The 26,428-nt window shown below is 37.7% G+C and overlaps 1 protein-coding gene across 1 annotated transcript; it reads left to right on the plus strand.

Moving 5' to 3' along the window:
* Positions 1–9,782: 9,782 nt before the first annotated feature.
* Positions 9,783–23,861, plus strand: LOC116181469 (cubilin). The gene is made up of 7 exons (XM_031501853.1): positions 9,783–10,032; positions 16,592–16,809; positions 21,419–21,809; positions 21,855–22,067; positions 22,116–22,368; positions 22,416–23,286; positions 23,337–23,861. Exons 1-7 carry the CDS (start codon positions 9,833–9,835, stop codon positions 23,501–23,503), a joined length of 2,313 nt encoding a protein of 770 aa, XP_031357713.1. The 5' UTR covers positions 9,783–9,832; the 3' UTR covers positions 23,504–23,861.
* The last annotated feature ends 2,567 nt before the right edge of the window (positions 23,862–26,428 follow it).

The raw sequence follows: 26,428 nt of genomic DNA on the forward strand, positions 1-26,428 counted from the left end.
CTTTATGCAATGGGCTAATGAATTTAAATTTTCTACAGCATTTCTAATGTGGGTTACAACATCCCTAGGGGCGTCGTTTGGGGATCAAAAAAGCACCTCCTTGGATAGGAATTTTAGAGATCAGAAAAGGCATGCCCAAAACCTGGGTATAACCGCAAGTTCAATTGTTCCATAAGTCATGGTTACTGAGACAAATACGATTAAACACTCATGCAAGAGGTAATAATAAAAGTTCAAAACAAAATTATCTGGCTGTCTATGCGAAAAATGGAAATCCACTTTCCGATTCTCCAACTTTAAAGAACTTTGTGAATGAATGAATTTTTGGACCACTTAAATGCCTCTAATAAGGACCCCGATTTAACATGAATACGGAGAGAAAGAATGAAATTGCTAGTCACCCATTTCGGACAGTTTTTAGGCATGAGGTGACACAATAAATTTGAGTTGCTTGTTTCGATTTCAAGACATTACACTTTGCGAAGGAGGTATTTGGTTCACTCGTATCAAATTAATTGAAAATTAGTAAACTCTGCGATATTTATTATTAAAGCTAATAAAACGGCAAATGTGGTTTTTGTTAAGAATTAAATTATCAACAGACCTCTAAACACCTGTTTAAAATGCCGACGCAGCCGACGCAATCGACTACACATGTGTTTCCAATTTTAGACTTGGATAGATAAGATGATTGTAATTGTTGTGTATAAATTTGGAAAATGATTGATTGAAACTAACGGCAGTTAGGTACATGTGTGGAGGTAAATTTCCATACACAATAATTAATTACCCTTCACCTATTGTCCAACTCCAAAATCATTTTGCATTGTATGCCCAATGTTTAAATGTAAAAATCCAAATTACTTACTGCATTTTACGCGGTACCTAATCTGTGCTTGTCAAAATTCACCCATTAGCTTTCTTGCTTTCGGTACTAGGCATCCTCCTACGAACCATTTGAAATTTTTGGAGACCATTCCGCACAAAATGCACTTCACTTCGCGTTAACACGATCGAATGATTTGGTCATAAGTTATAGGTATTTTTGATGGAGGGGCGGTAACGTAAGCAGGTAGAGATTAATCACCTGATGCGCTTATCTGTACGTGCGGTCACTTTTACCTTTCAATAATGGTTTTTCCGTACCGAATGAAGTCGTTCCTGATAAAATATGACATGCGAACTACAATTTTTTAACCCATGAGATTGCGTTCTAAATTAACTTTCATTATCACATGGAAAAAGCCAAAATCTGACTTTCCTTGTCTACCTAATTCCAATTGCACTTTGTCACTGAAATAGCTTTCTTTGGCGCGTTCAAAAATCTCAAAACTTTAGCTTCTAATTGTTTTACTAAATATTTCCACGCAGTATTTGAAATACAACAATCGCAAATATTGTTACTAATTTATAATACCTGTGAGAAGATATGACGAAGCGTCTGTTTTTCTATAGAAAGCGGCTGTAGTAAAGTATTGAAATGGAGTGTAAAAAGCAAGTACTTATGGGGAAGAATTTAAGAAGATTTCGAAAGGATTTATGAGGATTTATAAGGAATATCCGATTTCAGGGATTTCTGTGGATCTGCAGGAATTGACGGGGAGCTTGAGGGATTTTTTTGATCGCTTGTAAAAATTTTTCTATTGTACCAATTTTGTTTGTTCATCTTTTGATCGACGCAAAATTGTGTTTTCTTTATTTTAATAAAGAAGTGTTATTCATAAAATATGGACCGTTTTGGAGTTTTAAGCGAAAAACTGAAAAAAGTCCGAACATTTTGAGGTTTTTTGGCTGCCAAAGGTTGTGTCGAGAAAAAATTGATGTGCACTCTTCAAATACATGTTATTTGGACCCAAAGGGAACATTTAAAACGATACAATTTGGGATGACGTTTGGCGTTTGTTACATGTCACTCGTAAACCTAACCCAAAAATCAATTAAGTTTGACACTTCAATGTTGCAACTCTCAACAAAACGTCGGAATAATCGTCATCTCTTAAGTAAACCGAAACCGACGTCGGACATTTAAACTGAATGCCCACCAGACACCAAGTCAAATATCAAAATTAATCAATATGTAACGTATCTTAATTCGAAACGTAATAGTTATTTACATAAAAGTCCGGAAAATGGCGAGGAAATATTGAAGTGCGAGGCTCCTTCAGGGCCGAGTAGGTACTTTATTTTCTGAGATTTACGCACACAACCCTTCTTCCGGCGGTAGATACCAAATGTTGAACAATATTTTACTTAGGGCGATATCCTAATTGTACAGCGAGACGATCAGAAAATCTAAGTAAATTCGAAAATTCTGACACATATTTCAAATATATTCCTAAACTTAAAATTTGTGGGTGCACGGAAAGTGGGTACGGACAAAGTGAATGTGATATAGCTTCCGACAAGATGGTGGATAGGGAATGCAATCCCGCAGCAAAATCTCGATCCCGGTATTTGCAGGATTGTTAGATGTTAATCCCGCGAGCCCGGTATTTGCGGGATCCCGCAAAACTTTAAATAAATTGCCAAATAAGCAATTCTGTGCGGTTAACTTCTGTATTAAAATAAATCGCTAATTATCATAATATTTAACAAAAAAGTACCTTCAGCCTAACTTAGAACTCAAAAAAAAGGTGAACTTCTAAAGTGCCTCAAAAATCATAGTACATTTTTAACGAAAAAAGTTTAACAATTATTTAAAAATTAACATCTCAGTTATGCGTTTCATTAACAAAGTACACAGAGTCGTCCCCTTGATCGCCAAATTCCTCAGTCCCGCAAATCCCGCGGGATCCCGCTCCATTTATGTGCGGGATTAATCCCGCAAAAATGCTGCGGGATCCCGGTATTTCGGGATCCCGCGATCCCGGTATTGCATTCCCTAGTTACAGCCCTTTGAATTTTCTTTCGAAATTGGTTTCTAGTCTATAACTTTTGATTGAGAAGTCTGATCGAAAAAGTACGAATTGTTTTGGATTTTACGCACCAAAATTAATAAGAAAAAGTGTTTTCCCGAGAAATTTTGGTGTAGTCGATTTTTGGTAAAAAAGGAAGGTTTATACACTGCCTTTTTTTGAGCCCCGAAAAAAAAATTGTCTCAGATCGACCCGGAAAAAAAATTTTCTTATAGAATGTGGCCTGTAGAGTCCATAATTTCAAACAGTTCCAAGATTGGGCTACTAGTTCAAAAGTTACAGCCCTTTGAATTTTCTTTCGAAATTGGTTTCTAGTCCATAACTTTTTATTGAGAAGTCTGATCGAAAAAGTACGAATTGATTTGGATTCTACCTCGGATATAATGACTCAGCTGCTTCCGAGCATGTCTCGGATCCATCTTACGATTGGCCCATCAATGCCAAAGCTTTCAGCAGCGTCACCAATTGAATCAACGTGGTGTTGTAAAACGCACCATCGATATCTAGAAACACCCCCAGCGCTACCTCCTTCTCCAGCCTGCACACGAGGCTGTGTAGAGTCGTGTCCATGGACATACCAGCCCTGTTGCATGTTGAAATGAATGTAGTGGTCTAAGCGCCAGTACCCACCAGCTTCTCCAACGTGATCAGAAGAAACGATGATAAGTAGATGGCCCTGTAATATTTCGCCATGTCATATTTGGCACGACTCGGCTTAGACAGATACACAACTCTAAAGATGCGCAAGAAATGTAAGAGCAGCGGCTCCAGGTCCTTCTGCAGAAGAGCCGGGAATATCCCGGTTCTGCACTGTTAAACGGGCTGAACGTTGTGACCGCCCATCTCAGAGAACTCCACACAGGAACTCCTTAACATGGTCGCCAAGAGTGAGAGCTTTGGATAGAACCTCACTGGATGATTTTGCCCTTGCAACAAAACAATAGCGGTAATCAAGCAGCGTCGACCAATGAATGAAGGGCCAAACGGACTGCACACATCACCAGATAATAGTTCACCAGGGGCAGAAGCTCGATTTCGAGTTCCGAAAGGTAGCAATGTGCTTTTCCAAATTGACACGGTTCGCAGAATCAGCTGGCACCCAGTTCAGAATCGAGCTGGGATCTGAGGTAGCGCGTTCCTCCTAAGTTTCGAAAAAGTTCCTGGTTCCAACTGCCATAGATTTGGGCATTCTGCATCAAATTGTAATAGTCCTAAAATATGTGTCTGCGAAAATACGCAGAAACATACTAATAATAATGGCTTGTAGCATAAAAGCGACGGGACATTACGCTTTGGCAGAGAAGGTTGCGAACTGGCGTCAGTGCTTGCATTACAAATACATTTTAAATCTCTTCAAAGCGTTCTTTTTTCATTTTTCGTGGCTTGATTTGTATAGTAAGTAAACGTACAGCTCCTGTTAAAGTGTGAATCAAAGGGAAAAAGCAAGGGCTAGGTAAAAACAAGCAAATGCCCGCTAAAGTGAAGCTTTTTCAAAGCATTCCATTAACATGACAGACAAGTAATTACACATCGCGAGTATTTTTTTTATTTTTTCACGGAAACGGGGGCTCTTAAAATGATTCGTTGTTATTTTCAACTCGCGCCGCATTAATTTGGATAACGAAAATTTTTGGATTACGCCGCGCCGTCGAGGGGGATTTTAAAATTGTATAGAGCTAGGATATGGTATTTTCATTAGTAAAAAGCTTTCGAGTGAAATTGAGGTTAGGAAAAAAGCGTCGGAAATATTTTGTAGTACAAAACACGTACAATATTTCAGTTGGAGTCAAAAAATTCCATCCACATACACACACTTATCTACCCGCATCCTCGACGTCGATTTGTCAAGAAAAAGGAACTGATTGCACCTTTCTCCGGCAGGGGTTGCATTAGTTTGATTACATCACTACCACCTGTGATTTACGCCCGTTTGATAAAAACCGAAAAAAAGCGTTTTTCATTAATTTTAACGCGCCAAAACTGGAAAAAGAATCGTATACGTAGTGAAATTAGATTTCTTTCTCTTTATTGGGTAGTTTATGGATCATAACCGTAGATACGAACCCGTAGAATTTTAAATATGAAAATTAATGTTTGTTAGAGCTAAAATTGCCGCATTAAATTTTAGGTTTTTCGTCGTAAAACTGAGATTAGAAATTCATTATATCTGCAATGTGCTGTGTAAGCCAAGTTAGTTTGCAATATCCACTACGATTCTTTGTTTAATAACGTCGGCTTAATATTTATTAAGAAACTTCGGTTACGTAATCCAGTTGCGATTTTTCAGCGGAAAATCTCGTAATTAATTTTTGGTCGCGGAAAAATCCATTCAAATATTTACCAAGTTATTTAGCACGACAAGGTGGTATACACCGCGAGCATTTTAACAAAAGGGACGTAAAAACATTGAGTATTCGATAAAAGTGTCCTCTTTAATCTTCTTTCTAGAATATCTGTGTATTTAGTAGCTCGAAGCGAAATGGAAAAATATCCAAAGATATGAAACCTCTCGCAAAAACGTTCGCCTTTCTGTTGACGATTCTTCAGATTTCTTATCGTGTCGGATGATTACTTTTAGTAGATGTGACATAACTTTTTTAGGTTTTCCGCCTTTACAGTTCTGCCGTTGTTTTTTATTGTAACGTCGCGCCTATTCAAAACTTGGCTTTGCACGAAAGCGTGCCGGTTAGCATGACTTGGGAGTGTTGCTCATTTTTAATTACCGACTAATTAGTACAAGCACAGGCGCATCCTTGTTTCGCTGTTACATATACTTCCGATGCAATTTACATTAAACGGCTATACGTTATTCCGGAAACTAACTAATGAGAAACTGTATTTCCTCGACTGTTATTACACCGTAATTAAAGAAAATGTGGTTTACAACGCTATATTTCAGTTCCATTTTAAATTTGGTTTAGCATAAACTGTTCCTTCAGCGGAACTAAAATTGATTCTGCGAGGAATAATTTGGGGTGTCATCGTGCAAAACTCTTCATTTTTCCCGCAGGAATTGATTAATTCACACAAGGGATTACGTTTCAATCTTGAACAATTTAATATTACGCAATTCCTTCCGTAACCTAATACCCTACAAACTTATTTCGCTTCACAGAAAAAAAACACTTTGTTGTCGACGGGTCTCAGAAATTAGATCAAGATCTCTATTTTAAACATAACATCTATCCAGCCTGACAAGAATCACTTAATCTGAAGAGGCCCGAAAAATTAGGAGCGCAATGAAAATGAAACTTTACTTTCCGAAAATAAAACTTTAAAAATTACTTGGGTAATTTAACATGGTAAAAAAGTACTCGTGTGAGATCGAAGGGGTTTCAGCGCATTTTTGTGTGGCAAATCAGTGTTGACTCCACCCTGTAACCTTTGAACTAGTAGCCCAATCTTGGAACTGTTTGAAATTATGGATTCTACAGGCCACATTCTATAAGAAAATTTTTTTTCCGTTGGAGAAGCTGGTGGGTACTGGCGCTTAGACCACTACATCCATTTCAACATGCAACAGGGCTGGTATGTCCATGGACACGACTCTACACAGCCTCGTGTGCAGGCTGGAGAAGGAGGTAGCGCTGGGGGTGTTTCTAGATATCGATGGTGCGTTTTACAACACCACGTTGATTCAATTGGTGACGCTGCTGAAAGCTTTGGCATTGATGGGCCAATCGTAAGATGGATCCGAGACATGCTCGGAAGCAGCTGAGTCATTATATCCGAGGTAGAATCCAAATCAATTCGTACTTTTTCGATCAGACTTCTCAATCAAAAGTTATGGACTAGAAACCAATTTCGAAAAAAAATTCAAAGAGCTGTAACTTTTGAACTAGTAGCCCAATCTTGGAACTGTTTGAAATTATGGATTCTACAGGCCACATTCTATAAGAAAATTTTTTTCCGGATCGATCTGAGAGAATTTTTTTTTCGGGCCCCAAAAAAAGGCAGTGTATAACCTTCCTTTTTTTACCAAAAATCGACTACACCAAAATTTCTCGGGAAAACACTTGTTCTTATTAATTTTGGTGCGTAGAATCCAAAACAATTCGTACTTTTTCGATCAGACTTCTCAATCAAAAGTTATAAACTAGAAACCAATTTCGAAAGAAAATTCAAAGGGCTGTAACTTTTGAACTAGTAGCCCAATCTTGGAACTGTTTGAAATTATGGATTCTACAGGCCACATTCTATAAGAAAAATTTTTTTCCGAGTCGATCTGAGACATTTTCCTTGAGGGTCTCAAAAAAAGGCAGTGTACAACCTTCCTTTTTTACCAAAAATCGACTGCACCAAAATTTCTCGGAAAAACACTTTTTCTTATTAATTTTGGTGCGTAGAATCCAAAACAATTCGTACTTTTTCGATCAGACTTCTCAATCAAAAGTTATAGACTAGAAACCAATTTCGAAAACAAATTCAAAGGGCTGTAACTTTTGAACTAGTAGCCCAATCTTCGAACTGTTTGAAATTATGGATTCTACAGGCCACATTCTACAGGAGAATTTTTTTCCGGGTCGATCCGAGACAATTTTTTTTCGGGGCTCACAAATAGGCAGTATATAACCTTCCTTTTTTACCAAAAATCGACTACACCAATATTTCTCGGGAAATCACTTTTTCTTATTAATTTGGGTGCGTAGAATCTAGGGAATGCAATACCGGGATAGCGGGATCGGGTATATAAGTACCGGGATCCCGCAGCATTTTTGCGGGATTAATCTCGTACACAAATGGAGCGGGATCCCTCGGGATTTGCGGGATTGAGGAATTTGTTGACTCTGTTTAGTTTATTAATGAAAATGAAGAAGTTATTTTCAAAATAATCGTTAACTTTTTTTCGTTAGAAATTTATTATGATTTTTGTGGCACTTGTTTTGCTTTACAGGTAAGGTTTTTTTGAGATTTAAGTTTGGCTGAAGGTGCTTTTCTATTGAACGTTGTGGTAGGTAATAAGCCATTTATTTAAATACAGAACTTAACCGCCCAAAATTGCTTATTTGGCAATTTATTAAAAATTGTTCGGGATCCCGCAAATACCGGGATGAACTTGGCCCCCCAACTTTAGAAAGCAATAATTTTCGTGATTGAAATCGATTGCGCTTCGTTTGCCCACGTTTGCGCACAATTGCATTTTGTTTGCGCGCTGCCGGTTTCAAAATTACGAAGGAATCAAATTCGGGGGGGCCAACTGCCCCCCAAGTTTACAAATTTGATATTTTGGTATTTTTTATTTTTGATTATTAAAATGTAAGTCCTTACGAAAATTTTGCTACCCCGCGCACCTCTGGACGATGAAAAAAATAGATTTTTCATCCCCTTGAAAAAGAGGCGGTTTTTTTCAGAAATCGTGAGTTCTTGGAAACGGTTCAACTTTACGGACCCAAAAAATTATCTTTTTTTTTAATCGTAAACCAAGCTGTTTCCTACAAATTTCAAACCCCTACGACTTTTTTTCGCAAAAATAAGAATAAAAACGAAAAAAAACAGTTTTTCCGGTTTTTCTAGGAAAATTTGAGGTTATGTGAAAATAGTGCAGATACAAAAGTGGCTCATTTTTGTAATCTCTATAACTTTTACATTGACCATTTTCGTCTAAAATTAATAGTTTTGCCACAATTTGCAAAACACCACTTTCAACCCCCGGGATTTCACCCGCGGAAAAATTCAGCTGTTTTAATTAGCTAGCTTGCTTTTACTTAGCGAGAAACCAATTAAGATCGGAGATGTCTGCTGTTATCTACGACTTAACACCGCCCCCATTTTCGTTACCCGTAGAAATATACTGCCCCATAGAAATGAAATGATGCAAAGATACGTTTTATTTCTCACACGGTATTAGCACAAGAAATTACCCAGTCTAAAACTTGGGTAATATAACCGATCAGTGAGAGATTCGGGATTAATCTCAAATTTATAGAATTACATTTACACTCATTTAAAGTTGGCGGATGCTGATTTCGGAATCAAAAACTTCTCCAAGTAAAGCAAACTCTTTAAATAATAAAAAAAAGGTCTAAATTCTGTATTTTATATTCGGAATCGATTTAACGTTCATTATTTTTCTTATCGTCGAGTCCACTTACAGTACTTGGAGATGCCTTGAAGAGCAAACAGAATATAAGTTATTTAATGAAATGCTTTACATTATGTTTGAAGTATCATTAAGGAAAGGAAAAAGTTTTTCCGTTATTTCTTTATTTTTCTTCGACCGTGCGGGATGAATCCGTATGGAATGGCTATGCCACAAACCACAGGCGAAATTTGAATGATAACGATGTACGAGGCGGCAGCAAAAGCGAGGTTATTTTCTTAAACGTAATTGGAGCGCATGCATGCAATCGCGGTGAAATGCATTTATTGGATGACAATTCCTTTTATTTCCCCATAAAGTACCATCGAACGATGCGGAATCTACGGGTTTGGAAACGTTCCAGGCCCTACGAGATGTTTCTTTGTGATCTACATTGTATCTATCCGGGTTTTAATGCAATATTCATAAGTGTAATGGGAGACAAATGACTAATTTAGAGAATGTTCTATAAAGGATAACAAGAGTAAAACCCAAATTCGATACAATAATAGAATTTATCTTCCTTCAGAAGAGATTTGGCTCGACCGTCGGTTGACCGCAATTTTGATACCTTTAGACCGCTGTCAGTGGATCCCTGGCAATTAACGTTAACATTTCTATATAAATGCCAGGATTCCGCTTCGTCCGTCTTCTAAATCCGTTTTACGAATTTCGCTTTGTTCCATTTGTTAAATCCGCGGGCGTCGCTATATTGTTGTGTATATTTAGAAAACTAGAACGTAATTGAACGAATTCGTTGACACGTGTCTTCTTTGTGCGTTTTCAGATCGTTGACGGAAATGCGAAAACTGACGTCTCGAACAGAAAGGAGCCGGGGATGTTTTGCGGGGAGACCGAGCAGCCTCAAACGTTTATGTCCGAAACTTCCTTCGTCAAAGTCGTCTTTCATGTCGACAATTTCACCGATCAAACTTATTTTAGCTTTGACACTCGAGCCGAACAGCAACTTGTCGTTTATTTACGATATGGACAGCATCCCGAACTTTATCCGAATAGGCGTGGCGAAGTTGTTCAGGGGTAAGTAATTTTATATCTACTTAAAATTTTAGTGGGCCCACGTCCACCCAAAACTGACAAGTTCACAATTTAATTTGAGCATGCGAACTTGCAAATGCTATCGCAAAGAAGAGTGAGGGGGGTAACAAAAGTAATAAGAGTACGAACATAATAGATTCGCTTTACGTGAGCATTATCGCTTGAAATTCAATTTAGTTATGGAATCATTGTTCTTATTTATCCCGAAAATACGTTGATCGATGAATACAACTTTTCAAACAATTGCTTAGCGTGAATCGATGTTTTATATTCAGACAAAAGCGCAAAGACAAATACAAATGATAGCAATTTCAAATATATAAACAATGTAGATCGATAGAAATGAGAGTAATGGTTTTATATCTCTCCTATCTTTCAAGCTCTTATTCAGTGATAGGCAGTGTAAGAAATGGCAATGTATCAACTTACCCTCGGTCTATGCGCTCGGGAAATCGCCACCCAGGTTTCCAGTAACAAGAGTAGTTTATTAACTCAATCAAGTCAAGTGCTTCGTTAAAGCTACACAATGCATCTATCCTTACTTTGTTCTACCTTTGCACTGAAATTAACTCTTGGATTTAAAATAACCCTTTTGTTAGTAGCAACATAATAGTAGCAGTTTATTTGTTTTTAAGCTTTTTATTAAAATGTTCCTTAACTGCAGGTTAACAAATTACTTGTTAGGGTAATAGATAGAAAATATATTGCAGAAAAAACAGTTATTGTTGCATCCTCGCTCTTATCTACCATGGCTACCACTTAGATCATTCTTTAGGTGCCGAAAGAGACAAAAATCATTCCTGTTACCTCTACATTACTTTTTTAGTTACTTACACTTGTTTCTATGGGATCAAGAACTAAACTGAGCAATCAAGAACCGGAAAGATGCTAATTTATTTGAAAACCAAGATATTTTGAAAAATCTCAGAGATCGGATAGGCCATTATTATCAAAAGTTGAAGGTTTTTGGAAGAGCTGAAAGATGACAGAAAAATATACTTTTACTTAACCCAGGATAAGAGATATAAAACATGGAATCAAAATTTAAGTAATAATTTTGACAATATAATGACGCTTGCAAATGCCCAATTTTTCTTACGAATCGAATTATTTTTAAAACTACTAGTTTTTCGGAAATTAACCATATAATAAAAAAGATGTACAATTACGCGTAGAATTCAAAAATGCATTCGAATACAGGGGGGTTCTATTTAAAAAAAATGGCGATATGTTGAAGTTGTTGCAGCTTTGGAATGGAATGGCCGTAATAGGAATTGATGTTTAAATTTTCTTGGATTATTGCAGGATTCAGGAAATGATTAGCACTGTCTTATTACACAGTTATTATCGTTATTAAATTATAAGTTTATTGAAAATTATATGAACAATGACTTTTATTATATCTGACATTAGAAAATTACATTGTTACTTGATCAGAATTCACGTATCAATCATTTTAACAAATTATCTTCAACACTTCCCCTTGATATGTGAATTATTCTTTATAGACTATTTCATATTAGAAATACCTAATATTTCTAAACATTTTTGATGCTTTGGCTTCGGTAATCCCTTTGTCATTATATCTGCAGCCATTTCCTTCGTAGAAATATATTCGATTTTTGGACCCTCCTCACTTTGAATAATTTCTCGTATAAAGTGATGTTTCACATCAATATGTTTAGTTCTGTTGTGAAAAACTGGGTTTTTCGACAACTTTATTGCCCCATTGTTTTCACAGAACAATATTCCTTTCGCTTTTTGCTCAAATCCGAGTTCTGTAAGAAATCGATGTAAGTAAACAGATTCCTTTGCAGCTTCGGTTAAATCTATGTATTCTGCTTCAGTAGACGATAAAGCTGGGGTGCTCTGTTTTCTCGATTCCCATGAAATTGGACTTCCTCCTAAAATGAATGCGTATCCAGTATACGATCTTCTATTGTCGACACAATTTGCGTAATGCGCATCCACGTAACCTTTTAACGATTCTGCTGTCTTCTGATATTTTAGACCAATGTTTGACGTACCCTTTAGATACCGGAGTACTCGTTTTGCAGCTATCCAATGTGTCTTGGTGTAACAGGAGTTGTACTGACTAAGATAACTGACTGCGTGAGCTATATCAGGTCTCGTAGAAACTGCTAAATACATTAATGATCCCACGAGTTCTCTGTATGGAAGATGTTCTGAACCTTCTAGTTCTTCCTTGCTTGTAGGTTTTTGTAATCTGGTTCCCAATTCAATCGGCGTACAGACTGGTTTACAATCTTCCATTTTGAATCTTTCGAGTATATCCTTCAGATATCCTTTCTGACACATTATAATTCCATCGTCAGTTCTTGAGAATTCTATTCCTAGGCAATATTTTACATTCCCGAGATTCATGATTTCAAATAAATTTGATACATAAATTTCAAATTCCTTTATCCGTTTCTTGTCCTTTGAGATAATTACGATATCATCAACGTATACCGCTAATAGGAATATTTCTTCCCCTCGTCCCAAATAGAACACACACGGATCATAATTTGATGGTGTGAGACCGAATTTCTTCATATCTTTTTGAAATCTCTCAAACCATGATCTTCCAGATTGATGAAACCCATAAAGTGCCTTTAGCATTCTGCACACTTTGTTTCCTCCCAAGAAAGATTTTAGCATTTCTTTGGTCTTTTTGCTGATTGTGTTGTTACTTGGCTCTGTTGTGATAATTTTTCGCAACATGTCCTCCACGTATTCCGGAGTTTCCATATATGTTTCTTCTTTTAATACTCCATTTAGATATGCAGATGCAACATCATATTGTTTCATTTCCATTTGATGTTGAGCCGCTAGAGACGTAATCAATCGTATTGAACTTTGTCTTGCCACTGGTGCATACGTCTCGTCGTAATCTATGCCGGGACGTTGACCAAAACCTCTGACGATGATTCTTGCCTTCCTCGTATCCAGTGTTCCGTCAGCCTGGTACTTGTTTCTTAAGATGAGGATGAGACGACTTCCAATAATTCGTTTGTTTTTCGGTCGATCTACAAGAACCCATGTGTCATTTTTGATAATGGATTTTAGTTCCGATGCCATTGCTTCAATCCATTCGTTCGAATCTTTTCCGTTGAGTGCTGATTGAACAGGAATTTCTGCCATGTTTGCAAATTCAATAGGTTCTTCAACGATTCTAATCATATTGTATTGCTTTTGAGGTCTTCCCCTGAGTCCAGTATGTATAAGATGAGGTCTTCCCCTGCCTCGTTTCATTATTATCTCTGGTTCAGGTCCTTCTATTTCATCGTCTGGTACATCGTCTTCTGCTCGATAATTCGGTTGCTGATGATTGAAATTTCTCTCTCTTCTGAAATTTTCGTCGTTTTTACCAACATTTCCTTCTCTATGTGCTATTTCTTGATTTCTTGGATTCTCGTTGTTGACGTCTCCATCTTGCTGCATCATTAGATTTTTAGGAATTCGGTTGTATTCTTCATCAGTTTCTTCCGCATCGAACCAATTCTCTTCTTCATTAATTTCGACATCTGGAACTTCTACTGCATGTGATTTCATCGGTATTTCCATTATTTGTCTACTTTTCTTAATTTCGAATTTACAATTTGTCTTCTTTTCGAATTCGTTAATAAATTTGATATCTCGTGTGATGTCAATTTTTCTCTCTTCTGGGATCCACACTCTGTACGCCTTGGATATTTCTGCATATCCGACAAATATTCCCGCTTTAGATCGAGCCTCGAATTTTCCTGGATTTTGTTCCCTGTTTCGAGTATATACTGTGCATCCAAATTCCCGAAAATAATTAACGTTCGGTATTTTTCCAGTCCAAAGTTCGTGTGATGTTTTTCCTCCCAAACTTCTCAATGGACATCGATTTCTAGAGTAGCTGGCTGTGTTGATTGCTTCGCCCCAGAACGATTGAGGTAATCTAGATTGTATCAACATACATCGCGCCATTTCTACCAGTGTACGATTTCTTCTTTCGGCGATCCCATTTTGTTGTGGTGTGAGTGTGACGGTTAATCGTCTATTAATTCCATTTGTTCTCAGATATTCATCAAAGACTTTATTTACGTATTCTTTTCCATTATCGGATTGTAAATATTTAATTTTCTTTCCTGTCTGATTTTCAACCAGTACTTTGTAATCTTTAAACGCGTTGAAAACGTCACTTTTATTCTTTAAAAGTTTTACCACACACCATCCAGAATACTCGTCGATAAATATTACAAAATATTTTGCTTTTCCATTTGATTCTATTCTGGCTGATCTCCAGACATCTGAATGAATTATTTCTAGTAATTCTTCTGATTTCTTTTCTCGTTCGTGGAGTTCTTGTCATTTTTCCTTGAATACAGATTTCGCATTCGAGACCATCCCTGGCTGCATCGATGTTAATACCTCTAATAGTACCCTTTCTTGAACCTTCTTGAAGATCTTTAAAGTTTACGTGACCCAATCTTCGGTGCCATATCTCAATTTTATTTAGTCTCGATTCTTTCGTCGTCACTTCTGATACAGAATTGCATTCATTCGTTTCTTCTTGAATTATGTACAATTCGTTCCCAGTTTTCTTGTCGACGATATCTACGGTTTTATCATTAAAAGTGACTATCATCCCCTTGTCTGTTATTTTTCCCACAGATAGGAGATTCATTCTCAAATCTGGAACGTAGAACGTATCTTAAATTTTTATTTCCTTGACTTTTCCGGCAAAATTCGACTTAATTTCCACTGTTCCTTTTCCTCTGATCTCTGTCGATGAATTGCTGGCGAGTTTTAGTTTCCCTCCATTTGTATTCTGCAGTTTTGTGAAACTTTCCTCATCTCTGCATAAATGTGACGTACATCCGCTATCAACACACCAATTGTTTTTCCCATAATTGAGTAATCCTCCAAAAGCTTCTGTTACTACTTCAGAGTACATTGTTGTAGCTTCCACGTTGTTTGCTTTAGCGGAATTGTCTTGCTTTCCTTTTCGGTTACAAAATTTGGCCATGTGTCCTTTCTTTCTCCAGCGGTTGCATTTATACGGAAATTTCTTTTCCCTTTCAATTTCCTCCGATGACTTTTTATCGAAATTCTTCTTTGCGACCATGGCATTTTGTATTCCTGTTTCTGCATGGTGCTTCCTTGAATCTCGACATTCAATGATTTTGATTCTCAGTTCTTCGGGGTCCGGTAATGTGTCTTGAGACTCCATTGTGGTGCAAAATACCTCAAAACTTGGCGGAAGGCTTAGTAAAACGAGATAGGAAAATAATTCCTTACTAATTTCCAGTGACAGTTCTTTGAGTTTCTGCCACGTTGTAAACATCTCATTTAAAGGTTTTCTAACATCCTCTCCGTCTTCTAGTCTCGTTACCGCTAATTTTCTGATCATCATTGATTTTCTAAGTGGTCCTTGCGTCACATGAATTTTCTGCAGTTTGCCCACATTTCTTTTGATGTCTGACAATCATTGGTTAATTCAATTTGCTCACCGGTCATTGCAAGAGTCATCAAGGATTGTGCATGCTCATCCTTTCTCAACCAGACTTTTCTTGCAATTGTTGATGCTGCTGTTGAATTTCCATTTTCTTCGATTTGTAATTCTGGTTTCACATTTTCTCCTAATGTGAATTCCCATAAGTCATTCAGATTCAAAATCGCCTTCCTTTGACACCATGAACGATAATTTTCGTGTGTCAGTGGTTCAATTTTTGCTGGTCCATACGATGTCATTTTTTCTTCAAATTAAAAAATGTTTCCCACGTATGTTCGTCCAGTTATTATGATGTAACTAATTTATTTCCACAACTTCCTGGTCTGGGCCCATAACCTCCTGGATTATTGCAGGATTCAGGAAATGATTAGCACTTATTACACAGTTATTATCGTTATTAAATTATAAGATTATTGAAAATTATATGAACAATGACTTTTATTATATCTGACATTAGAAAATTACATTCAGTTACTTGATCCGAATTCACGTATATTAATTATCTTCAACAAATTTTGATCCGGATAACTGATCATATTCGGAATTATAAAAATATGTACCTACATATACGTATCAAATTTGTCAAAAACGTATATTTTTTTGCAAAAAAACTAAAGTTCATCAAACATAATTTTATGAATACCTCAATATTGACAGAATCCAATCAACTACTAATAAAATTACATGAAAACCGCACACAAAAACCATCCCGTTTAATGACATTCCCGCGATTGAAAATGAAAATTCCTAACAGCAAATTGTTTTTCACTCTACGGGAAGCAAATCTCGTCCGACTAAACGGTAGAAAGGAAAGCATAAACCAATTAATTTTCACTATTAAAATAAATCATTACTGAAATGTTCAGCGTGCTTGTAATGAATTTTTTAAATTGAATCGGTCGGCGCCTCAAGCACGTACTTGCAATTGAAAAGCATGACGAGCACTCCCGGCAATAATTTAATAATAATTGGGTATTCCTGCGACGACATTGTTAAAAAAAATGAGATCTCACAACAATACGCGATATATATTTTTTCGTTTTCTTTCTTTTCCAGATCCTATTGTGAGCGAATATTTAGAGATTGTCGTCTGCAAACCTGCTACGTTCAATCTCCGGCTTATCCTGGGGTTTATCCTAGAAACCTTCATTGTCGATACTATCTAAACACGAGGCTACCTTTCATCAAACTTTATATTGAAAATGAGGAGTTCAACATTGATGGGCAGCGATGCGAGAATATTATGACCTGCCCTATGAGGCCGATATCGTCAGGTAAGTCAAATCCCAAATTACGTTTCGGGCCCAGCGATACGCAACTGATTGTTACGAAACTAAATCCTTAAACTATAATTTCATCATTTCGCAACCCTTTTCCCTTCGTTGCTTCCACAATTTCAGTTTCTTGGATCATTTTAGCTTACTTTCTTGTTTTATTTAGAGAAAAACTTTGTCAATAATGGCAGAAAATCACAGATGATCCATCCGCGATAGAAGTTAAATAAATTTCGAAGAATCGTAACAGTTCTTTACTGGGTTTACGTTAAAAAATCGTTTAAAATGTTAGCACTATTCTTAAATCCGTTAAAGAATCTTATACGCGCTCAAAAGTGATTAGGAATCCACCCCGTCAAGCTTTTAAAGGTAAAAAGCATCTATTGATGTTTTTCTGTATTGTTTGGACTACTAATTAACCCCCTAAATTCGTCTGTCCGATGTCCAAACGGCCCAAAAAAGGAAAAAATGGAATTTTTCAAAAAGTTCCTATTTTTAATTATCTTTACAACTGTGCGTTTTGTTAGTCGTTAGCTCTAAGGTAATGAAAATATAAGGATTCGCTTAAACAGTGTAAACATCGAAATTGGAAAGAACTTTTTGTTGTGTATATTTCAAACTGAAAATTTGCAAACTTGGCAAACGGATTCAATATTCTCTATTCAGTAACGCCACCGTAGATTAAAGAAAATTACGTCTAACCGTTTGCCGAAAAAAAATAATGAGTGCACATTCAGCTGCGAGATTAAAAAGATTTATTAGATGTAAATTAGTGGTAATAGCACTTGTGCAGACGTTTATTCTCGTAAAATCCTTCAAGTTGATATACACAGCTTTTAGAAAGTTAATTTGTCGAGCACTTCTGCCGTACAAAAACTCGGGGAATATTTTGTTCAACTACTATAACGCGACAGACTTAATGTACGTGCCGTAACTAAACAAAAAAAGTAACCGTTATGACATGATTACTTTTTTCCTCCCTTTCTTACTTCGCCCTTAAGCGATAATGTTACAGAATTTCAAAAGCGCGCGCGCGCGCGTCTCGATAAAATCGGACGACCGCAAATTAAAAACCGACAATGGCGCAAAACCGCCTCTTTGCCGTGTTGTTAATTTCTTTATTTGGGTGTAAATGTGTTTTTGTTCCGCTAAAAACGTCCAATATTTACAGAGGTTTTTAAGATAAGTAGAAAGCTTCAAGAGAAATAGCCTGAAATTTCGCTCAAAATTATTACGTCGTAAAAGTGGAAGTTATTGTTACTTTCCTGTTTGCTTTTCTTTTGTAGCGTCGTTTTTTTGAAGGGTTCATGATCAACTTGAGGTTTTCCACGTAATTGTTACAAGTAGCGCATTACTTTTACAGTATGGAAGGCGCATTTAAGGTTATAAAAATTATGTCTCGCGAAAACGTTCACCAAATTACCTTATTACATACTGTTGTATTTGGATGATCATGAATGACTGTTAACGAAAACCTTGTTTTTGATATACGATTCTTACAGTAAACCTAAACTTAATATCGAGTCTAATTACAACAGTTCACCTAAAATATACTCATAAATTTACACTCACTAAATTGGGAGTTTTCTTTAATGAAATCGAAACAGAACTTTTTCATCTATCAAATCCAATTCTAGTGAATTTTATATGGTAAGATTCATACGTTACAACACAGCTTCAATTGTCCATAGGTTGATTCCTTTAAGAATATACAAATGAAAATTTTTCTTTACTTCAGTCAACTATAATTTACGATGATTTTTCTTAAAGATTCAAACCTTTAATTTTACATATAAAACGTTCCTTTTGCAGGTGACGATATTGATACAAAATTACACCCGTTACCACCCTTCTCAAAGCGACAATGACTCAGGAAAAATAGAAAACGAACCTTGGCTAATTCTCAAATGACGCAAATGTTCTGTGGCCGCAGCTTTTTTAACGGTAAATCTTTGTTTAGGGTTACTAGTACAATAACGGGGGTTCCAGAACTGACGTTTCCAGGAAAAAATTCCCGAAGTTTTTTTCTCAACGGTTTTATATGTATTTTGAACCGCTGAACCCGAATTTTCACTTTGCTAACACGCCAGAGGTGAGCTAACTGCGGCAGCCGCAAATAACCGCAAATTATTTGCGGCATTTTTACATTTTCGCCTATAACTCAAAAACGGTACGTTTTAAAAGAAAAACTATTCTATACAAAATTGTAGTCCACAAAATTTTATACATTTAACATGTAACAACCAAATCTGTAGGACCAACCAGACCACCGCCAGCGGCCGCGCCAAAACGGCTACTTTTCGTGCAACTTTTAGAAAATGCAAAAATATAGTGCTCCGACATATCGATTTAATATAATTTTTCATTTCTTATCAAGTGGTGATATTGGTTTTTCATTTACATGGACTTTTTTGACTTTGAAAAGTCACATGCGCTAACCACAAAAGCCGCAAATGCGGCAAAAGTGAAAAAAAAACAACAAACACGTGAGTAGTTGAATTTCACTAAAATTCAACGTACAATCAGAATATCCGATTGAAAATAATCTCATTGGCACCGTTGCCGCAGTTTGGCATTGGGGGCGGGGTGGGGGTTGAACTGGCTTTATCCTTTATAGTACTCTAATGAAAGATTTCAACCTCGACCTCTTATCGTGCTCGGATGTGAATAATTTTTATATCTCAACAACATATTCAATCAGTTTATTTATGTTTTTTTATATACAGGGGGGCTCAGGATGACCTTTCGTACCCCGGCGTAGAATATGGCTAAGAGGGCCCTGAATGAGTATTTAATTTCGCATAGAATCAGTTGAAAATGTCACACATGAATAAAAAACGTATAAATTGTACACAACTCTTGTTCAGCTAAAGTGCATTTTTTTAAAGTGAAATAGGTTAGTAAATGGTTGGGTTACTTTCTTGGTGGATGATTAATGGGGAGGGGAGGAAATCGAAATCCTCCGACACTCCATTCTGCAGATATTTGCACTGAAAGCTTTGACATCACCAATAGATATGTGCCCTCCTGACGTTACACTTGCCTTGTATGAGTACCCTCTTTCGACACTTCGTGTCAAGGTATTTGCTTCGACTTCACCAATAGGTATGTCTCGCCCAGTTGATTCATTTTGCCTTGGAGGATACTTTCCTCCGACAGACCGTTTTCGAGATATTCGCTCTTAAAGTTTTGACATCACCAATAGATATTTCTTCCAGACGTGTCCCAATTTCCCTTTTTTTAATTCTTAATAAAATGCACAACAAAGTAACGATTAATTTGATCATTAAATGACTTCTCCTCGGACTTCTCCTTCCCCTGAGATGGTGTTTTTGAAAGTAAAACGTGCGTGTTTTCGAGATCAAAGGTGACGGGGCGTTATCTTTCTTGGAAGTCTCAACGAAAGGAACCGTTTTCCACCCACTACCGTCCTCCTACCATCCACATACCGCGAACCAGCTCCATCCACAGACCACGACAACAAGGTCCATCCACAGATCCACAGCCGGGTCCTTACGAAGACTCTCAGACTAGCCCGTCCCGAGGCAAAAGAAGAAAGAAGGTGTAGTGAAGTGATGAAAAAGGAAGGAGTAGAGTGTTATAGAGTTACGGGCAAGCAACAGTTTTATTAACACAACGGTTTGGTGTTAACCAATTTTAAGAAAAATCTAAACGTAATTTAGATCGTCCCAAAAAGAAGAAAACTTCACTATGTAACAATTTTACATTTCTTTCTTACTGTTTTTTCTACTCCGACAACTATAATAATTTTATGATCACGAAGACAGAGTTCAACCCCCTATTTCCTATCATGCGAAGCAAACAACTACTCTGATTTTTTTACAATAGCTCTTTACGGCAACGAACATATACTGGCGAGCTAAATTGATTCGTCCTTAACCGCGATTACGGCTCTCCTTTACGCGACAGAAACACGATTACATAATGATCAATTTTCTTCTTTCTAACTGCACGATAGCCTCCTTTTTGTTGTGCACGTTAAAAACAAATACTAAAATTGGAGTTGACGTTGGTAAATTTCCGCCTTAAGAAAAAATATCCGCTATCACCATTTGGTTTTGGAGAATTAGCAAATTGACAACGCCCCCACTAACTAAAATTCAAACTTCAATGTGAACCACACAGGGAATATTCCATAGGGCCAAGAAAAGAATGCCTTTGAATTTCTCTTTCAAGATTAATCCCCCCTATTCTTTAATAAAAATAAGCTAGGCTGTCCACTTTAAAATCTAAAAAAAACTGGAAAAACAAAATAGAACCGGAGTGCAGAGAGGGTCGAATGAACAGCCCCTATACAAGGACTTGCAAATAGAACTACATTGTTTTAAAGGTATTAGGTTTGTAGTAGGTACCTCCTCGAGCCGACATTTTATGATGAACAAATTAAGCTTATTATATGTATACTACGCATCTCTTTCCGTTGGGGGTGTTGTTCAAAAATGACATATTGCTGCCTAGGTATTTTGATTTTATTAATCGGTGTACAAAACAGGGCTGCTGCATTTCTTGTTCTTGTTATCCTTATTCCTCACCCAACCTCCTCCCATAGTTGGCAATCTGACTTAAGTTAACTAAGGCTAATTCACAGGTCAGGAGAATTGCCCCTACGACTACATCAAAGTCTACGATGGCAAGAACGAGTTTAGTTCAGTAATCGGTACTTTTTGCGGGATGGGGAAATTTCCCTACTCCATAATAGGTACCTCCCAAGACCTATTTGTCGAGTTCGTCTCGTCGCCAGCCGGTCCACTGTTAAACACCGGGTTCCACTTTAACGTCGGCAACTGGCCCGGACACGTCGATACCGCCGGCAGTCGAAATGGTACGTGCGATTGGCTACTGTCGTCGGAAAGCCTGAGAGCGTCGGGCGATTCGGAAGGAATTTTCCTATCCGTCGCTCACTGGTATCCCCCGCATACCAGTTGTACGTATCTGATGCAGGGCGACGAAGGCGAAATTGTGAGACTGTATTTCCCAAGGTAAGCCTCGTTGGCTCACAGAATGCTGTGCTAACTCTTTCTTAGTTTCCGAATCAACCGCATCGAGTCGCCTATACAACCGATCGATGGCGACTGCGGCGAATCGCTTACGCTTTACGATGCGCCGTGGCCAGACGATTCGAAGATTATCAAGACTTTCTGTGATACCTTTTCAAAGCCGATGGAGAAGCACGACTTCGTCTCGACCGGAAACGCTCTGTTCGTCAGATTCGAAAGTAAAACCGGCAGTTACAGCGGGTAAGTGTCGGCGACCACTCATGGTCGACTAAGCTGGATCGATTGCAGATCTTCCTTGTACTACTGGGCGCACTACGACTTTTTCAACAACACAAAGTTGGGCGAGCCGGTGCCGGGAAAGCCTTGCGATGAGGTATTCGCTTCGTGGAAGACCACGAAGGGTTGGTTGCGATCGCCCCTGAACACTTTGGTCTACAAGCAAACGCCGAATAGCGAAGACGTGCAGTGCCTCTACCGATTCGTGACAGATAAAAGGCTGTACGCCCGAGTTATACTTACTGTCAGCAATATACATTTCAAGGTGAGTCTTGCTTTGGAAGGTAATAGCAATTCAGCAACTCGTTTCAGGAGCACCCGTACAACCCAGGACCGTGCCTGAATTGCATTGAAGACCGCATCGATAAAATAGTTATTTGGGAGCCCCTTCTCGCGGGTTCAAATTCGTCGTACCCACCAATAACTCTTACAAAAGCAGCCCAAACCGGCGACCTCACCTGTTTGTGTAACCGACACACCGGGTCGACGCAAGTTATTTCGAGAGGCGAGCAGCTGAACTTGCAACTGATCATCGACAGCGCCCACGCGGCCTTAAGCTACTTCAAGCACAACGCCGCCCTGTTCGAGGCAACGTATGAGTTCGTCCACGGGCCACTCTGCGGTCCGCCCATTATTCAGCCAACAACCGACGGCGAAATACACTACCCCTACTACGAGGCGATAGGCTACGTTGAACCGCCGAAATCAATTCGCTGCATCTGGGAGGTCAAGATCAACAGGGAACGAGATCTATGGATGCATTTCGATCGTATAAAATTCGCGTCGAAGTCGTGCGACGACGGCATCATTGATATCTATCTGAGGGATAAGGCTGAGCCCCACCTTTCCGTGTGCGGCGAAAACGTTTCGCTCGCTAAGGAGCTTCCAATACTATCCGCTGCACAACTGAGTCCGCACGATGCGGAGCCCTCCATCACGATACAGTTTGTCGGACGTACATCGCCGACGCGCGCGGCGTTCAAGATCGCCTGGACCGAGCTGTTTCATCTTCCCAGAAATAAAGACGGCAGCCTAATGACATCAAGACTGACCGAGGATGGAGTCCTCGAGGACTCCAATGAGGTGTGCGAGTTCGCCTGTCCGGGCGAGGCTGGGCTGTGCATACCGGCCAGGCTGGTCTGCAACGGTGTCATCAACTGCCCCAACGTCACCAATTCGAAAGGTAACCTTTTCAAAGACACTTTTCCCGACTCTAAATTCCTTTCGTTACAGATACAACGTTTAGTGACGAATCCGAAGAGCTCTGCGTGCACGAGGCGGCTCCGGAAATAAACTGGCTGTACGTCTCGCTCGGGGTAGTGGCACTAGTTGTACTGATATGTTGTATATGTGTGTGCGTCTGTAGAAAGTGCTGTCGGTACTGTTGTGTAGATGATTAATAACAACCCTAACGCCTTATTACAAAAAGACAAACTTCAGAATAATTTATATCAACTTTGATTGACTCGTGATATTAAAATTAGTGAATGACGACCGAGGAGTGAGGATTTTATTACTGAATTAGATAATTAAGGTTAGTTTTCGCGTCTGAATGTATATTGTTTTAAAAAGGAATCACCCGAACTTTTAAAGAAAAATTGTAAATTTACTAGTAATTTTTACACACAACGTTGTAAATTGTAAAGCGAAAGTTCTAAACTAATTTGGTAAAAATATTCAAAGTGTAGATATTCGAATTTTAGGACGTCTTTTTTTATATTTAATTTTAGAGTTATGTTAGATCTATATTATGTAAATACCCCGTAATGTAATTTCCAAAACCATACAATATGTGATATTGAATCTATAAAAAAAAAACGTTTAGAAGAATTAAAATTGTCTATTTATTTAACAAGGGAGAACTACATGTTTTGCGTACTACTTTCCATATTGTAAGAATTGTTTGTTAATGTTAATTACTTACTTAGCTCGCCTCGGCTTTTGTGCATTGTCTGAGCCAAATTTTAAAATTGAACAAGTTATTTCGATAGCACCCTGTTTACTTACGTTTGTTACAGATGACAAACAGTAATCAGTTCATCTTGCTTCGTGAGATTAAAGGTAAGATAAGTGTAATTTTTTTTAATTTATTTTTGAGTGGGTGGTTTCAGCCAAGGCTGCTCTATCAACCCAACTCACTATACATTTACAAATATCCATGCCCGAACCCGGATTCGAACCAGGGACCCTTAGCACCACATTTCAGCTTTAACTGAACTGCGCCACATGGGCCGGCTTTGATGAATTTTCACCTTTGGAATGAAAGTGCCAACCTTCATAGTTCATACACATACTATTTTGTATACATAGCTTAGATGGCTTCAAAAATACTTAACGTTCACTATTTACCTACTAGTTAATACCTAAGTGCTTTTGAACAGTTTTAATGATTGACTTAGCAATAATTTTTTTAGTTAATCCAATCAGACAATGTCTAACTGATCTTTTTAAATGGCTAGCCTTTGTACTACGACTGAACAGATTAGCGGCTGTATCACGTAAGCCCCTTGTAAAATACAAAAAACACTGTACCAAAAAGACTAATTGATGTTTTCACCTAATTGATGCCAACAATTGATGATACTTGGGATTCACCACGACACCACTTGACCTAATTTACAAACTACATGTGAATTCTTGTAAATTAAATACGAGCAGAAATTTATCTGTACATCAGGACAATTGCAGGGTTTGTTATAGATCATTTAACAATAATAATCTATCAAAAAACTAAAAATATTTTGTGTACCTACTACAAAAGTTACAACCCCTGCAAAAAATACATATATAAATGTGTGAATTTTCAAGAAAACTACAGAAATTTAAAATGAGGAGTAAATTCAGATATACAGAGCATTTTCAGGGTTGGATCTAAATTATTTAAACATAATCGATCTAAATATCTGATGCACTGCAAGTTACAAAAACTGCAATTGACGATTGCGCACTAAAAGTAAGAGATAGCATGCAAAAGAATGGAAAAACAAATGTGGCAAATATTTAAAGAAATAGTACCATCAACAGCGGTCGAAGCGTGTGGAACAATATTGATAAATAAAAACAGAAAACAAACAAGATGGTGGAACTAGGGAATGCAATAACGGGATCGCGGGATCCCGAAATACCGGGATCCCGCAGCATTTTTGCGGGATTAATCCCGCACATAAATGGATTTGCGGAACTGAGGAATTTGGCGATCAAGGGGACGACTCTGTGTACTTTGTTAATGAAACGCATAACTGAGATGTTAATTTTTAAATAATTGTTAAACTTTTTTCGTTAAAAATGTACTATGATTTTTGAGGCACTTTAGAAGTTCACCTTTTCTTTGAGTTCTAAGTTAGGCTGAAAGTACTTTTTTGTTAAATATTGTGATAATTTGCGATTTATTTTAATACAGAAGTTAACCGCACAGAATTGCTTATTTGCAAATTTATTTAAAGTTTTGCGGGATACCGCAAATACCGGGATCCCGCGGGATTAACATCTAACAATCCTGCAAATACCGGGATTGAGATTTTGCTGTGGGATTGCATTCCCTAGCTGTAACTTTTGAACTAGTAGCCCAATCTTGGAACTGTTTGAAATTATGGATTCTACAGGCCACATTTTATAAGAACATTATTTTTCCGGGTCGATCTGAGACAATTTTTTTTTCGGGGCTCAAAAGAAGGCAGTGTTTAACCTTCCTTTTTTACCAAAAATCGACTGCACCAAAATTTCTCGGGAAAACACTTTTTCTTATTAAATTTGGTGCGTAGAATCCAAAACAATTCGTACTTTTTCGATCAGACTTCTCAATCAAAAGTTATAGACTAGAAACCAATTTCGAAAAAAATTCAAAGGGCTGTAACTTTTGAACTAGTAGCCCAATCTTGGAACTGTTTGAAATTATGGATTCTACAGGCCACATTCTATAAGAAAATTTTTTTCCGGGTCGATCTGAGACAATTTTTATTTCGGGGCTCAAAAAAAGGCAGTGTATAACCTTCCTTTTTTACCAAAAATCGACTGCACCAAAATTTCTCGGGAAAACACTTTTTCTTATTAATTTTGGTGCGTAGAATCCAAAACAATTCGTACTTTTTCGATCAGACTTCTCAATCAAAAGTTATGGACTAGAAACCAATTTCGAAAGAAAATTCAAAGGGCTGTAACTTTTGAACTAGTAGCCCAATCTTGGAACTGTTTGAAATTATGGATTCTACAGGCCACATTCTATAAGAAAATTTTTTTCCGGGTCGATCTGAGACAATTTTTTTTCGGGGCTCAAAAAAAGGCAGTGTATAACCTTCCTTTTTTACCAAAAATCGACTACACCAAAA

Source organism: Photinus pyralis, unplaced genomic scaffold (genome assembly GCF_008802855.1).
Source record: "Photinus pyralis isolate 1611_PpyrPB1 unplaced genomic scaffold, Ppyr1.3 Ppyr1.4_LG9, whole genome shotgun sequence".
NCBI lineage: Eukaryota > Metazoa > Arthropoda > Insecta > Coleoptera > Lampyridae > Photinus > Photinus pyralis.